Source organism: Chenopodium album, chromosome 1 (assembly GCF_948465745.1).
Source record: "Chenopodium album chromosome 1, dcCheAlbu1.1, whole genome shotgun sequence".
Classification (NCBI taxonomy): domain Eukaryota; kingdom Viridiplantae; phylum Streptophyta; class Magnoliopsida; order Caryophyllales; family Amaranthaceae; genus Chenopodium; species Chenopodium album.
Window position 1 is genome coordinate 82704400 of NC_137834.1, and position 17559 is coordinate 82721958.

The following is a 17559-nucleotide window of genomic DNA, read 5'->3' on the forward strand; positions in this document are numbered from 1 at the left end:
TTGTTTTGTATTTGTTGTTGTTATTATTATCATTATTAGTATTGTTATTATTATTATTATTATTATTATTATTATTATTATTATTATTATTATTATTATTGTTATTGTTTTTATTATTATTTTTTTGACATAAACCATGTTTTGTTTAATTTGTATAGGATATGGAATCTGAGGAAGGCGGTGACGGTGTGAATTATAGTGGGAATTTTGTCACGGATACGTTTTTTCCTACATTTGACGATGCAGTTACATGGGCTGATGGTGTTTCCATAAAATTGGGATTTATATTGGTGAAATCGTCTTATAATAAAACCAGAGATGGTCGGCTGTATCGGTATTTGCGATGTGATCGGTCACGAAAGAGCAAGCCGAGAGATTTGGAGAACGTGATACGGAAGGACACCAAAACCAAAGCTAATGGTTGTCCATTCTACATCAAGATATATTATGAAGTGAGCACCGACAGTTGGAAGATCATTGCGAAAAATGATCACACCGGGACACATAACCACCCAATGATTGTGTACCAAGAGGGTCACCGTAAAGTGAGCGGATTGAGTCCGGGTGCAAAACAGGTTGTGCGGGACATGACAAAGTCCAAGGTTGCTCCCCGTAACATCATGTCCACTATTGCCGAGCAATATCCTGATGATCATCCAAACATCCGACACATTGACAATTGCCGAAATGACTTCAGGATGGAGATGTCCGAAGGAAGAGGAGTTGTTCAACAATTTCTTCATCTGGCGAGAGAGAGTAAATACATTTACTGGGTCACGAACGATGATCACAACGTTTTGCAACATGCATTTATGGTGCACCCGATCATGGTCAACATACTCCGCACATACCCACATGTCATAGGTATGGATTCTACTTACAAGACCAATCGATATAACATGCCTTTCTTTGAGATAGTAGGTGTGACACCGACAAACCAGAATTTTCTAGTTGGATATGTTTTCATGCGCGACGAGTTCACGGCTAGCTATCGATGGGTGTTGCAGAGATTAAGGGAGTTGATTGGGTTTGATAAAGAGCCATCTGTATTTATTTCATACCGTGATCTTGAGCTATGTGCGGCTTTGAGAGAAGTCTTTCCAGGGACGTCACATTTACTCTGTCTATGGCACATCAACGGAGATGTGGAGGCTAAGGTGACGAAGATGTTCGGAAACAAGAAGGTTGGTGTCAGTTTTAGAGCTGGCAAATGGTTCAAAATCGTGAATGCAACAACACAGACGGAGTATGATCATGCTCTAGCTGCCATGCAAGTGAGGTGGGGAAAATATCCAGCAGTGATTCAGTATGTTCAGAGAACATGGCTTTGTCATAAGGAGAAATTTGTGAAATTTTGGACGAACCAGGTTCTTCACTTTGGTAACACCACCAACTGCAGAGTTGAGAGCCAACATTTAGCAGTGAAAACTTGGTTTGAATCATCCACAGGTTAGTTGTATTATTTTATTAGTTGTTCTCGTTGTTACGTAATTCTAATTATAATAAAAAAAAAATTAAAATGTATTTACTAATTAGTATCATTGGCAGGTTCTTTGGATACCATATGGGCCCGAGTCCATTGTCATATCGGTAATCGCAAAACACTACTCAAACCCAATCCAGATATACCGTGCCACGTGACCGCCAAAACTAGGGATAACAGACCCATCCTCAGGCCCACCCGGCATCGGTTCCTGCACTAACTATGCCTCTGCAGAGCTGGTAGTAGGCTGACTCAATCCACTACCAACAAATCTCCCAAACTGACCCCTATATATATACCATATGGTAATCCTGAGGGTTCTGTTCTTCATCCCGGTCACCAGCATGACTAGCCGAACATTCGTCTTCCTCGTCAGATATGGGTGCTCCACTTGCAGAGTACAAGGGCCGACTACTACCAGACTGTTGGTCTCCCGACCAACCACTAGTAGACCCGTATTGCTGCTGCTCGGGCTGAAGCGGTGCTGAATGAGATGTTTGTCTCCTAACAGACGCATTCAGACGTCGTGATATTGCGTGTCGAGCACCAGAACCCTCGATCTACATAAAATAAGTACAAAATCCGATTTTAGTAATAGTAATAATAATAATAATAATAATAATAATAATAATAATAATAATAATAATAATAATAATAATAATAATAATAAACAATAATAATAATAATAAACAACAATAATCAAAACAACAACATCAACAATCATAATCGTAATAACAACAACAAAAAAAAATTAAAATTAACAACAACAACAACAACAACAATAACCATAGAAGGCCAAGAATAATAACAACAACAACAACAACAAATAAAATTAACAACAACAATAATAACCATAATAACAATAACAACAACAACAACAACAACAACAACAACAACAACAACAACAACAAATACAAATTAACAACAACAACAATAACCATAATAACAATATTAATAACACTAATATCAACAACAATAATACTAATCATAATTAAAAATATTAATAATAGTACTACTAATAACAATAATAATAATATTATTATTATAACAACAACAACAACAACAACAACAAAATAAATTAAACAACAACAATAACCATAATAACAATAATAATAAAAACCCTAATATCAACTTAGTTTAATAATAATACTAATCATATTTTTAAAAATAATAACACTACAAAATATGCTAACCATAATAATAACAATAATAATAATAATATCAACAATAATAATAATAATACTAACCATAACACTTCAAAATAACAACAAAAATAACAAAATCCAAAAAAAAAAAAAATTAACAACAACAACAATAACCATAATAACAATAACAATAAAACCCCTAATATCAACAAAATAATAATACTAATCATATTTTTAAAAATAATAACACTACAAAATATACTAACCATAATAATAACAACAATAATAATAATAATACTAAGTTACTAATCATAACACTTCAAAATAACAACAAAAATAACAAAATCCAAAAAAAAAAAAAAATAAGTTAACAATAAAAAATTACAAAACCATATTATTAACGGGAAAAAAAAAAAAAATGGAACTTCCGCCCAAAAAATCCGGAAGTTCCAAGGAGGATCCGCCTCACCGCCGCCAAAGCTCCTCCCTCCGAATGTCATCCTTATACGCCTCGAATCTCCCATTTTTTTTTTGTGTTTTTCATGATTGTTGTTTTTTTTAAAAAAATGAAGAAAAAAATTTGGAAGATTTTTTTATTTTTTATTTTTTTTTTAGATTTAGAGTGTTTTAGAGAGTTAGAGAGTAAGAGAGTTAGAGAGAGAAGTAAGAAAGTGAGAAATGTTGGTCGGGAAGTGGAAAAAACCGTATTTAAATGTTAGGGGTAAAATTGGAATTTCAAGTCAAAAAGGGAGCGTTACCCGGTAAAATGGAAGCGACGAATAACAACACCCAGCTTTTATTCATTTTAAGGATAACTTTTGATCACTTTAAGAGATCTTTATAATGGATGTATAATAATTATTATACACCCGATTTTTTTAAAATTTTGTGAACAATAAAATAAATACTCCATACTAACTTAGGCCCTGTTCTATTCACCTTAAAAAAATAATATTAAGTAAAAATAATTTTAGTTTTGTAAAAATAAGTTCAGTTCAGTAAAATTAATTTTAGTTCAGTAAAAATAAGTTCAGTTCAGTAAAAATAAGTTCAGTTCAGTAAATATAATTTCAGTTCAGTAAAAATAATTTCAGTTCAGTAAAATTCAGTTTTCTTAAAGAAAAATTATAATAGAAAATCAGTAAAATTAATTTAAGTTCAGTAAAAATAATTTAAGTTCAGCAAAAACAATTTCAGTTCAGTAAAAATAATTTCAGTTCAGCAAAATTAAGGTGAAAAGAACAGGGCCTTCCTAAGTATAAGAAAACCAAAAAGATAAGTTGAGTTTAGACGATAAAAAATAAATAAATAATTTAAGGTGCAATGAGAATTTTTTGTTTGGGACAATGGAACAACTTGATTGATTTGTTTGATAAAAATATAGTACACTACATGTACCAAATTAGCAGTGAAATTCATTAAATATCACGGAGAGAGAATAGAAGAATAAGAATAGTGTAGGTTTTCATATAGAGTTAGTTATATTCTTATGTACAAGTAACAAATATAAGATGGTAAGACTCTTTAAGCTATATATCTTGTTACTCATTACACATATCTTCTATTTTATTCCACAATTTATTATGTTATTGTCCATTTATTAAACCCTTATTACTCATTATACATCTTCTATTTTATTCCCCAACTTATTATGTTATTGTCCATATATTATATTTACATTACGGAGCACAATATAAATCAAATTAAGAGAAAAAGCTAGAGAGAAAAAAAAATCACATGATAATATACATTGAAACAATTCCAAAGACGTTTTACATGATAATATTTGTTTAATATAAACTATAAAGTATACGTATAAAATCAAAAAACCAAACTAAACTTTGTAGATAGTGTCACAAGTCAAAGCGAAACAACTAACAGAAAACGGAGGTAGTTTTGTAGGATTTATGTATCAAAGGGATAGCACTTCCTAGAAGGTTAAATAGAATGATCATATATAGTACACCACAAAGTTGGTAACATTGTCTCAATCCAAGTAGGGGTGAGCATGGGACGGGTACCCGTACCGTTAGTACTAACGGTTCGGGTACCCGATATTCCGATAACCAAAATCACTAAAAGTGATACCCAAAATTGGAACCGATTAGTTCGGGTGCCCGGGTATCCGGATTTTCAGATCAGTTATCGGATACCCAATAAGATATCCAATAATGATAATTAAATTTAATTATGTAGTTATTATGATATAATTTACAACTAATTAGAAACAATACCATATGATCTTGACCAAATTATTAATAATATTACTAATCATTGATATTATAAAGTGATTATGAAGTAAAGTAAAAGTTTAGATTTATATTAATAGATTTAAGTAGGGAAAAAAAAAAGCAAAAAAAAATGCTTATCGGATCGGATCGGGTAACCGTTAATCTTAAAATGATACCCATAACCATACCCGATAACAAATTATCGGAACGGGTACCCCAACCGTTATGGTTATCGGATCGGGTACCCTAATCTTCGGAACGGTTACGGATCGGTTTTTTGGGTAGTTTTGCTCAGCCTTATTATCCAAGGGTTGAGCTTTGAGGTGAGCAAGTGATGCATTGAGAGATGGTGGAGTACGGCTGTAATACAATTATACAACACAGCGAAGTTTAATGCAAATCTAAGATTCTAAACTTCATTCTAAGGAATATTATGCAATTTGCACACTATGAGTTGTCATTGCGGGTGTCATGAAAATCTTCGTCTTCAATATGCAAACTTTGAAGACGTAACCAATTCATTTCGTAATATTAATAACAAAATTTGCAATGAAATTTGAGGTTGATATTGGTCCTCAATTCATTATGATTTGATGTATCTAAGTTGCTTCTTTTGGAAGGTGTTAGGGCACCTAACATTCGAACATAAAGACAATTATTTTTATCCAAGTATACATTTTCCGCTATTGTAAAGTTGCAACAATTTGACCATAACGTCTGCAAACTCTTAACTTTGTCAAGTGCAAAATTGAAAAATTACTGCTTAGAAAAAAAAAAACACCCAAAGAAGCTAGAATAATGTATTGCTTTATTTCCCTTTCAAAGATCATCATTGCTGCAGTACTACTGTACTATATAGCCTTGTCATAATTTGAAAAACTACTCTATTACGTACTCGTATTTGGTTTTATTTTCCCTGTATTGGCTATTATATAAGGTACGTTGTAAACCTCCATTGCCAACAAATGAAATGTTGGAGAAACGTTTACACCATACCTTGTAACATCATTCACAATCATAGAGCACATCTAACATTGCTTCAACCCTAAAGGAATTGCAATATTGATTGTAGCTATGTAGTACAAAAGCCTAGTCCGCGTCAATGTGAGGCGGACTGTCCTATTGTTTGAAATCATTTGGCTTGCCAATCTGTATGTTCTGTTCCTCAAGGAATGCGGTGATTGCCTTCTTCTGCCAACCCTTGAAACTCCTGCATTCAATTTGCAGCCAGGGTCAAATATAGAATTAAAGTTGTTTCAGTAGGAACACTGGGACTGACGTCTGGAAAAAACAAACAAACGCTAACACAACTTAAACCAACAATGGACAACCATTTCACAAGGCACAAGGCACAAGCACAACTAAAATCGCTCTTAATCATTAGAACACAGCAATGATTTATGAATTGTCACGGTACATATAATTATCTTAGTTAAAATTGCCAGACAAACAAGTATAATTTTAAATTTTATTTCTACAAGTCTGTGATCAACTCAAATTCCCCGATTATGAGGAAAGCACAAAGTATCACCTAATGCAATATCTATCTTTCTACAGGGAGCTCAAGACTACTATACAAATCTTGTTAACACATGAGGAGATATTTAAATGATATATTTTTAATTGCCTATAAATACAATACAATAAAAATTTGTTAATTTATTTACAAAAATGCCATTGGATAAACGTTTTTTGTTTATCACAAAGATAAACTTGTATACTGCTGGAAGTATGAGAGGTTATACATGCTGATCATACCGCTAATGTAACAAGCATAGAGATTGCCTCAAAAATAATCGTACAGTGTTTGGATGAGAGAAAGAGAAAAGGCAGAGTGATGGATCTAATTACCTTTATTAGGAGAAGATTAGCAAAAGGGAATCGAAGGGAAAGGAGAGATCTGATGTCCTTTCCCTATTAACAAAATAAATCCTTCTAAAAGAAAAGATTTGAAAGGGAATAACAAACCCACTTCATCTTCTCTCCATTATTGCTATCCAAACATTTCCCCATTAATAAGGGAATGTTTTTTTTACTAAAGATCAAGTGCCCAGGAATCTCAACAAGAAAAAGGTTAAAGGTTTTAATCACCCAATGGATTACCAAATATAGTAGTATGGACTCTTATCTATGACAAGTACAGAGTAATTATAAAATCTTGCTTGGATAAATATTCTTGGTGAAAAGTAGTCTTAATATTCCATCAAAAAATAAAGAAAAGTAGTCAAATAATAATTCACTTACTGGACAAAAAGCAAAAAGGAACAAAGTCACTTCATTTTCTCTTATAAAAAAAAGCAAAGAATAGAATCACTTCATGCAACCCTCTTGCACGTGAAAACATATTCACAGTTGATGGTGCAAGAAATTGGCAACTAGAAAATGAAAATTAAATAATAATATTATGCTTTAGCTAAAGCCTCATCTTAACAATGTCCCTCCCTACTCCATACTCTCAAGAAGGCAGGGGAAAGGGGAATGAAGATCATGAAAAGAATCTTAAGGGCAGTTTAATTCTTTTTCTTTTTATAATTTGAATGTCGTACACACTCCAAATGGACATTCCACGCGATTATGGTTCTTAAATATCGTAAAAATCACTTCCCTTCCCCACAAGAGTACAGCACCACAAGTATCAACTGGAAAGATGGTTGCAAAAATTGGGACAAGTAATTTCACAGTCCATTCTGCAGTATAGTGTTTGATATTTAGCCATCCATTGTGATACTTTCAATAAGCTGAAGGGATACAACCTCTTCACCATCATCTGGCAAGCTTAGCTATTTTCACACATCCTCTTTACTATAACTTATTCACTAATCAGTCATATTATTCCTTGATTACACAATAAGAATGTTTGGATCAAAATAGCAAGGAGCTACTCAACTCAAACATTAACTTTTCACTCCCTCCTTGCTCCTTTCTTTGTCAGGTTTGGGCATAGCTGATCCTGAGCCTTTTTCTTTCAGCCAATCAAACTGACTTTCAATGTTCTAGTTTGCACCAGTTGATAGTTAAAAAGCATTATATTATTCACCTTTTGAATATAAGTTATGATGGACCATCTTAATTGTCCTTAGTTACTGAGATGTGACACAACATGATGAACAAGTCCCAATCAAGGGTTCAACAGAAATACACATTAAATAGTTCCAGGTTGAGATCGCATCCTGTGAAATACTCCAGTAAACCAGGCACCTCACGAAAGGTACTAGAACATCGGTGCAGTACCCTATGGTAATAATTAGCTTCAAACACAAGCCTTCATTTAAATTTTAATTTAATAATTCACAGATTCAATTATCTGAATCTGATCATCAGCTTCTCATAACACCCATTGAAATCTTTGGACTCACATTATATCTAACATTATCACTTCACTTACTGCAGAAAAATATTATAAACATGCCATAATAAGAATTGAATGGGGTATTAAAACTAACTTGTGATCAAGATGAGCCAGAATTTCCCCTCCAGGAAAAGCAGTTTCAGTAGCCTCAAAAGCAGCTCTGATAGCTTCTTTCCAGGTGCCGCCAATACCTTTAGCATCTTCTACTTTTGACTGGCCGGGGTCATCCATTGGCAAGGAATATCCAGAGAGCAGATGGCCCACCCAAACATTTTCTTTCCTGTATAAAGTTTCTTACAGTTAAAGGGGAAGCACTAGCAGGCTGTAGAGCACAGAAATGGCACCTCACCAAATGCTTCAACAAAGAAAATTTTCTACCTTTAGACTTTTAAAAAAAAAAAAAAATGTGACAAAAAAATATAGGTATCATGCTAACATCAAATGCAACTAAGACAAAAAACATTTCTAAAAAGAAAAGCATGGTTAATAATATTTTCTTTCCTCAAAACACAGAACCAAAAGAAACTCATTTCATTACCATCTGTACACAGCAAAATACCATCTGCTTAGAAAGCAGAGAAGAGAGCCCCCACAGTCATTTATCATTATTTATCATAGATCACAGTCATCACACACGCTGGTGTAATTCTTTTCAAAATTTCATTACACTTGGGAACTAAGCAACTATTTCATAAAGACATATTTTACATCACCTTGGCAAAAAGCCAAATTATGTAGTCTACAGCTTTACTTGTACAAAGTTGTGGTATTTCATAAATACACTTCCAAAAGATAGATCTCCACTCATGAAGAGTAAACTAACAATTCCAATGCACTGCAATGCAAGGCATTTAGAAATCAACAGAACACAGACTATGCATAATCCTAAAAACATGTACGGTTTTACAGAGCAAATGAGTTTAACAAAACGGCTTACATAATTATGTCCATGTGACGAGGTACATAATGACCACCTCCAATCCCTATAATAACTTTCCTTCTGTCAGAATCCCTGATTGAACATGGTCACACGTTAGATGAATCATGGTATTGCATTCCATAACAGGACAAGAATTTGGACATTTGCGAACAGCCGCACACAAAAACACACACAATAAAAAAGAAAAGAAAAGAAAAATAAAGAAGCAGAAAAGGTAAACTCCTTTAATACTTTACTTTATTTAGGAAAATTGCTAAAATACATGAACTTCAACCTGTCCACAGGTACTACAAGTAACCAGCCAAACTTGACACCATACAACAAAATAACAGAAACTTTTAAATTTACTAATAATCATTATAATCATCAAAGATCCACTAAATAGTAAGAAGTATTTCAAAGTATAAAAGAATCTAAAATTTACAATATTTAGGGGTGAGAAAAATACATAACTGGTATTAAACTATTACACTTTTTCTGCACTATAAAATATAATTTAATTATTTTGAATTATTAATCTATTAAAAAATATATATTACTCTCAGCAAAATCTTAGGTCCCAGACTCCCAGCTAAGACATCAAGCTATTGGGCTGTTGGCAGTAATAATTTCAGATATCATGCCATTCATTGCAGGACAAAAATGGCTGGAGATGCGCCATAGCCCATAGCTCATGTTTTGATCAATGAGCCCTTTTCGTTCAACATTTCCTTCTTTATATTATAGTGGTTGTTCCATCAATAAACATAAAAAAAGTAACCACGGTAACACCAAATATTTTGTGCAGGAGTCCAAACTTTATGAAAGCCCTTCAAGTAACTAGACATGCATAGAGAAATTATATTAAGCTTAATACAGAGGCATATTGTCATGTACCGACATGGCTAGGTATTAAACAGTAACTAATGGCAGAAAATTGCAAATTAAAGAAGGAATAATAAAAGCTAAATTTTGTGAAATATTATAATTGATGAGATGAAATGACACACACTAACACACTAAACAAACTACTCATAAGATAGATTATCAAGCTTTCGAGAGGCTTGATTCTCTCCCAATCGGTAATTTTAGGTTACCACTCTCCAAGTGACTTGAGGTCACAACTCTCAACAAGTTTCATCCAATTTTTGCCTACCCGTTTCCTTTCCTTCCCTCTCTATTTATACTAAGGACTATTAACCTAGTGAGCTAATATTAGTAGAATACCTATACTACCCTTCCTTAGGTTGATCTATTACACATATCAAGAGCAACTTACACATAAGTACATAACAGTTATTTGGACTCTGAAGAGATGTTACCATATACCAATTATACTCGCACAACAATGAGACAATCCGGGGGCCAAAAGGGTTAAGAAATCATGTTTGTGAATAAGTCAATAAATCAATGCAGCAAAAGCAGCCAGCAGGTGAGCTAGTGATTAAGACCTACAAATGAAACAAAAGTAGCTAGTCCGCGACACCAACTGATGAAAAAAAAATATATATACCTGTCCCATACACCCACGGGAGAACCTCCTCCAAGCCCAAGCCCTTCCCAGACCAACTACAAACAATTAAGATGTTAGAGGATGCGGAGGGCGCCTACAGTGATCAATTTAAGGCAACACTTTTAGAGACACTAAGTAATAAAATAATACATCAGAGTATCTTCAGTATAATGCAATGAAGATAGGTGAAACTTTTCCTGACGGTTAACACCTCCTTGATAAAGGGCTGTAATAAGCTCTTAAAAACAAAACAACAAATTTCATCTCAGACATAAATATAGAAAAAAAGAAAAAAAAAAAAGAAATGGAGAAGTAACTCAACTAGAGCCATGACTTCAGCAGCATCCTCTCTCTGCCAGTACTCAAGAGTGCTACCTATACTACCAAAAGCAAGCAAATAAGAAGCCAGCAACAAGATAAGATTTAGATAATTAATACCTTTAGCAATGGGATTGTATTAGTCACTCTACCCAAAATATGGCAACACATAAATTCCATAAAAGATGATGTGAATTTTTACAGAGATTCCCTGAATTTCAAAGTAATAAAAGGAAAACACAGAACAGCTAATCCAGATTGCCTTCAACCTTGTGAGCAAAAATATGAATATTTACCACTGTATCTGTTGGTCAGTTCAACGAATGTAAAGAGTATATCACAACGAAGTTGAAGACTATTATTCTACAACTTTTGGATGATAATTGACTAATATAAGATGGGTTAAAGTGCCAGAGCTTCTTAATATTTACTTGTATGAAATGAAGTATGGACATTGCATATCAAGGGTCAATTACAAACTATCTCGGCTATGCATGGTAAGAGTATGTACATCAACAGTGTGCTTGGATAGGTGTCACAGCTAAATTTTTTGCTTGGCATGAAGGCGTATATCTCCCTAGCAAGCCTAACACACGTAAATACAATAGCATGATGATAAACTATAATGCATACAAAATGATAGCGTAACAGCGCACATTTTATTACTAGATGGCTTGGACTTGGACAATCCTCCAAGACAAATAGTTTATAGGCATCTGGGCGTTATAGCCCAACTCCCTTGGCCAAACAAACATGCCAATTGGCTTAAAATGCATCGTGAGGGCTACAAACGAAAGAAATTATAATAATCATAACCAACTCCTCTAGCCAACTATTCATGCAAATCACAACTACCCAACATATTACTATATTGCCATTTTCCACGTGTGACCTATCAAATTCTTATCATGCGCCTTATACTATAAAAAAATAAATAATACTTACGCAACATACACAATGTTTTCTTACCCAACTAGCATCATCAACTCAAATATTGTCACACCTATGCATGCAACTACATTTCCAGCGCATGCACCAAGCCCCCATTACTATGTCACGCATCCGAGTCCACCAAGTTCAAGCAAGCCCGATGTGCTAAGGCCTAGATTTCCCATGATATGCTAGAGCCATGCCCATAGCCGTCCACCACCCTAAAGAGCTTCTTACAAGATTCAACATATACTCATAATGGACAATGAGATCACATAAACATAATAATGGGTCATTGGGTCCATCCTTGAAATCTAATGCTCACCCGATGATAATAAGCTTATTTCCATATGCTGAGACCACCAATTGACAACAACCAAGCAACCACACCATATCATAGAGCAACTTTAATATTTACATGTACTTACCTAACCTTTCTTTACGTCATGGTAATATGCTAATAAATGTGTTGTTGCCAAACTCACGTCATGCCCCCACATAGCTAATAGGGGCCCTTCTTTACGTCAAGGTGATATGCTTATAAATGTTCTTGCCAAACGCACGTCATGCCTCCACATAGCTAATAAGATGCTTACAAACTAGTCTAACTTGAAGAGTCGGATGCCCTAAGTAGTCTTCAATTGGACCCTCAAATTACCACAACATAGTATCGAATTCTTGCATATTCTTCTACCAAGTACTTAATGCGGCAATTCTTCTTGCTTTGCCCAAACACCCATATCAAACATTGTGTATCCGTTTATGAAAAAGGGTGCAAGAACCCTTAACATAGTCATTATAAGGTTTTAAATACCTAGAACGAAATGTCGAATGCACCTTGAGCCTTTATGAAAATTGAACTATTTAAAATGGACCATCGTATCAAAGTCAATGATTGTTGGCTTGTTGCTCCATCTTAAAGATGATCACTTTCGAGATTAAGAAGTAAGTTTCAATAACACTTTAACCTGATACTCAACTTTAATTTCTTCGTGCAAAGAGTTGCTTTCTCTAAACAGTCTCGCCCTTCATCCCTCAATTCCTAATGGGTAGCAGACTAGGGCCTTGAAGGCTCTCACAATTGCATCTAGAGTCTAGACCAAGTGCAAACTCATAGGGGAAAGTGCGCTTCACCCCTCAATTCCTAATGGGTAACCGCCATCTTCGCGTTGTGGAAGGCGGCGAAGGAACCTTTGCACCTTAGTGCACCTTGTGCATTTTAAAATTAAGGTTAATTCTTCATTAACTCCTACGTAACAACTAACACAAACACACATTTTGTCTCGTGGGAATGACATTTGCAACTGCTTAGTATAACGAAGGTGGGTGCCACGGGATAAAACTAATCATCATGTAAAGATAGGGCATAGAGTCGAGAAAGTTTGGCTGAAAATAAGATAAATTGCCTTCTGCATGATATTCACTACTTTTCCTATTTTATACAATTATATGATGTCACTTTCTCTAGTAACATCCCTTATTATGACAAGGTCATTTGGTGTTTAAGGTGGAGAAGTTAGTTACTACTAAAAATAAAATAAAGAGTAAGTGCAATCAGTAAGAGAAAATAACAATATCAAATGGAAATAATATTTGACAAGCTACCTAATTTCACAAACTAAATGTCACTACCAATGTAGTAAATCCCCATTGTTTTCTTTACAGACTTGGAATTCAGATGATTGTGAGTTGTGACCTTTCTTGATCAGTAAAAATCTTCTCATGAAGTTAAGAAATAAAAAATGCAAGAAACAAGCCATTTCTAATAAAATTAACTCAATACGAATGTCTTCAATACATCATGCTTCACTAAAGTCATATCCTCGATAGACCTGGTTATTGGGCGAGTCGGGTCAGGGTCAGTTGCGGGTCAGGGTCAAAGAGGGTCACATTTTAAAGGGTCAATATAGGGTCGGGACAATGCGGGCCGCGGGCCGATAATGGGCGGGCCTACAAAATATCAATTAAAATTAATATTGGACAAAGCCATTATTAAATACATATGAATACAAATTAATCTATATAATTATTTTTACATTATGTATTTTCTTTATCAACTAAATTGGAAAAATATGTTGGCCCTATATTGACCCTACCCAATAAGGGCTCTGTCCATTAAAAACCCTATAAGCTTGGCCCTAACCCTATCATCATTGGGCTACCCTGTCCAATAACCACCTCTAATCCTCGATAAAAATCAAGTAAGCATGTTCTTTATCATGACAAATTAAACCACAACTTAGATCTCTATAAAAACCCTATATCAATTAAGGGCACCTTCATCTTTTATATTTAGAAACATGTACAATTAGAGTTCATTTAAATTGACATAAATTTCTCACTATGATCTAACAATGTATCGATTATAAGATTTTAAACTATTCACATGTCTCAAAAGTTAGACTCTATTCTCCTCTTACCTTATTATTTTCATTTATTTTTGGTCTAAATGTCTAATGAATTCACATTAGTTCAAACAAGGTAGAATAAAGGATAATAAGTTCATAAAGATAATATGAGGATAATAAGTTCAAATAAGATAAGGGTTATTTCATTCCAATGTGTCAAAGAAGTCCCTATAATAAAGTCTAATAAATAAAAAAAAGATAAGGGCTTAAGAGTTCAAAAAATATAAGTTAGAAGTAGATAAGATAATTGGAATTCAAGTGACTAGAACACTACCTTCTTTTATACTAATCCTGTTACTTCAATAAGAAATAAAATGTCCAGCATACAATAGAAATGAGACTCACCAATTTCAAGAAACATAGTCGGCTTACTTGTCACAGGTCCATGATGAGTAGCCTCCATCGTAATCTACATTAAAAGAAATAAGAATTCCTTTAGTCGCCAAAAATAAGATGAAACATTGGATGTCCCTTCTCCAAATTCTTGTACAAGTTAAAATATGTTGTGATAACATGTTACAATCAAACAACTAAACCTCAAATGTACAATACTCACTTCAAATTCAGGAATCAAATTCCGGGATACAGCGATACTCCTTAAACGTCGAATCCAAGGTCCCATTCTAGGATCAGGAGGTGCAGCCCATCCCGGCTTCCCACCTTGTGGTGGTACGTCCCCTTCTTTCAAATGTGGCACCCCTATTACACCAATTTCCAAAAACACCCACATCACCAACAATCAAATTACAACCAAACATCATCCAAAATCAAACCCCAAATCACAAAATCAAATAATACTACAAATTACATGTTATACCCAAAAACCCAAACAATAATCAAATCAAATTCATTGAACAAAAAAGATGAAATAGAGGGAGATACCAATTGGGTGAATGGTAAGAGCAGGGCGTTTAGTGGCAGCAGTATGTTTACTAAGAAAAATGACATTATCGACGCTTTCATGAGTTAATTCTTCCCAACGAGCGTCGAGATTGTCTTCTTTAACTATACTATTGTCATGCTGCAACATTCTAACTTCTCCATTTTCATAACTTCTTACTCCCTACCAATAATCATCAACAATTTTTCACAAAAAACCCACATCAAATTAAATCATTCCCAGAAAATAATACTGTAATTGAGATGAAAGAGAGAGAAATAACCTCGAAAGAAGGGCCTGGAGACCACCCGGGCATGGCTAAAAGAGCAGAAGCAGGGCCAATTGAAGCAGGATCAATTGTAGTGGATACAACAAGTGTCACCATTGTGCTAAATTGAGAGAGGAAATTGAATTGTGGGTTTGATTTTAATGGAGGAACCCAGAAAGAAATGCCTTCTTTTTGTTGTTTTTAGAGAGGGAGATGAAGAGGGACTCGACAGGATTACAGTGGCGGGCTTCTTATGCACGTTGTTTTGGGGGAAGAGTAGCTTGTTTTTGACGAGGTAGGCTGCGATTATTCTCACCAATGTATGCAATTATGCGCCACTGTCGATGTGGCGTGGAGGCCGTGGACATTTCACATAGATGGCGTATAGCGTAGGCGCGTACTCATGTACTCAATGTAGACATACGTATAATATACTTAACAAGTTACACGATGTCACCTCTGAGATTGAGAAGGTGGAGTATTGACATCGCTCCTCACCTAGTATAGGAAAAAAAAAAATGAATTTTGGGGAAGGGATTAGGACTCTTTGACCTGTGTGGTAAACAAGTTAATGATCCAACCACTAAGCTACTAATAATTTGAGCAATATAAGTCACTTTGCATTTTATTCAAATAAATTTTAACTAATTTTTTTGTTTTAAAAAAAAAAAAAAAAACTGATGTACCCTACCAAGACACACAGTGGCTCCGTCACTTCTCATGGGATTCATGCGAGGGATTTTCCTTATTTCTCCCCTCAAGCATGTCTCCTCCTTCTTAATATCAATTTTTTTTTAAAAAAAAAAGACTTTATTTTCATGGACATTGTCAATAGAAATAGGATAGTAGTAGGGCATTAAGATATATCTTTCATTCATTAGAAGATTTGTGTGTAATTGACGTTTGGATAAAAGTGATTTTAATTGTAATTTTCCTTTTGTAAATTCTCATGTAATAATACTATTCATTAGGGGATACTAACACTTTTTAAAAGAAAAAAAATAAATAAAGATAGCAATATGGTATGGAAAACACAAGGGGCCAAAGGAGAAGGGGAGAAAGACCTCTTAAAGAAGTGGCCAGAGGTCGCCTCGCATCCTTGAGGTGTGAGGTTCAATTCTCATCAAGCACAAATCCATCAAATTACGTTTGTTAGAAGTATAAGTTTGTAATTTATATTTTGAAGCAATGAGTATGGACTGGAAATTTCAAGTCTAGTCCTTGGTCTTGAAAAATTTGAGTATAGATTAATGCACAATACTATTACATTAGCCATTAGAGATTGAAGTAACACAACCAACACATAGACTCACACCATTTTATGGCAAATATATACATAATCACATCACGTTGTGCGGTTTTTAGTACAAATTTTACAAAATTTTCAGCAGTTTTTTATCGACCAAAACGAGAATTGCACGATGCCAACACAATACAACAATCACCTTACAAACAATCCAATAATCATGCAATCACCTCTATTCTAAGAGAATAGCCAACCGTTAACCATTTAGGATGGTTATTGGGAAAGAGAATGTGGAAAAATAATTAAAAAATGAAGAGAGAGAAATTTTTTGGAATAAAAAGCAATAACCTGGTTGTGGAAATAACCAGGTTATAAAGCTTGGTTATTGAGTGAAATAGTAGGGCCAATTTACTTGGTCATTGAGTGAAAGAGGGAGATTGTGTGGTGGGGTTAGGTAAAAGTAAGAGAGATAAGATGTGTAACCATGGTCAACCATTGGGCAACATTGGTTATTAAGTGGGTATAAAAGAGGTTAAAAATGAGGTGAAAGATAGAGAAATTAATTAAATAAGTGATAACCATTGTGTTTACTCTAACAGTCTAATACATTTTTCACATAGATGGCGTGGAGGCCACCACTGTCGATGTGGCGTGGAGGTCGTGGACATTTCACATAGATGGCGTATAGCGTAGGCGCGTAGCCGCGTACTCATGTACTCAATGTAGACATACATATAATATACTTAACAAGTTACACGGTGTCACCTCTGAGATTGAGATGGTGGAGTATTGACATCGCTCCTCACCTAGTATAGGAAAAAAAAATGAATGTTGGGGAAGGGATTAGGACTCTTTGACCTGTGGTAGAC

General features: G+C 34.4%; 1 protein-coding gene across 1 annotated transcript; it reads right to left on the reverse strand.

The window, feature by feature from the left end:
• Positions 1–5646: 5646 nt before the first annotated feature.
• Positions 5647–15773, reverse strand: LOC145558710 (D-aminoacyl-tRNA deacylase-like). The gene is made up of 9 exons (XM_081620028.1): positions 15460–15773; positions 15179–15359; positions 14853–14995; positions 14642–14705; positions 10963–11015; positions 10641–10696; positions 9146–9220; positions 8303–8488; positions 5647–6069 (listed from the first exon to the last, which is right to left on the reverse strand). The coding sequence occupies exons 1-9, from the start codon at positions 15559–15561 to the stop codon at positions 5979–5981; spliced, it is 951 nt and encodes a 316-aa protein (XP_081476154.1). The 5' UTR covers positions 15562–15773; the 3' UTR covers positions 5647–5978.
• Positions 15774–17559: the final 1786 nt, after the last annotated feature.

Coding starts and splice junctions, on each gene's coding strand:
- LOC145558710 (XM_081620028.1), bottom strand. CDS start 15,561: ATGGTGACACTTGTTGTATCCACTACAATTGATCCTGCTTCAATTGGC. Junction 14,996..15,178: donor TCTTACCATTCACCCAATTG/GTATCTCCCTCT, acceptor TTGGTGTAATAG/GGGTGCCACATTTGAAAGAA. Junction 8,489..9,145: donor CGTCACATGGACATAATTAT/GTAAGCCGTTTT, acceptor AACTTTATACAG/GAAAGAAAATGTTTGGGTGG.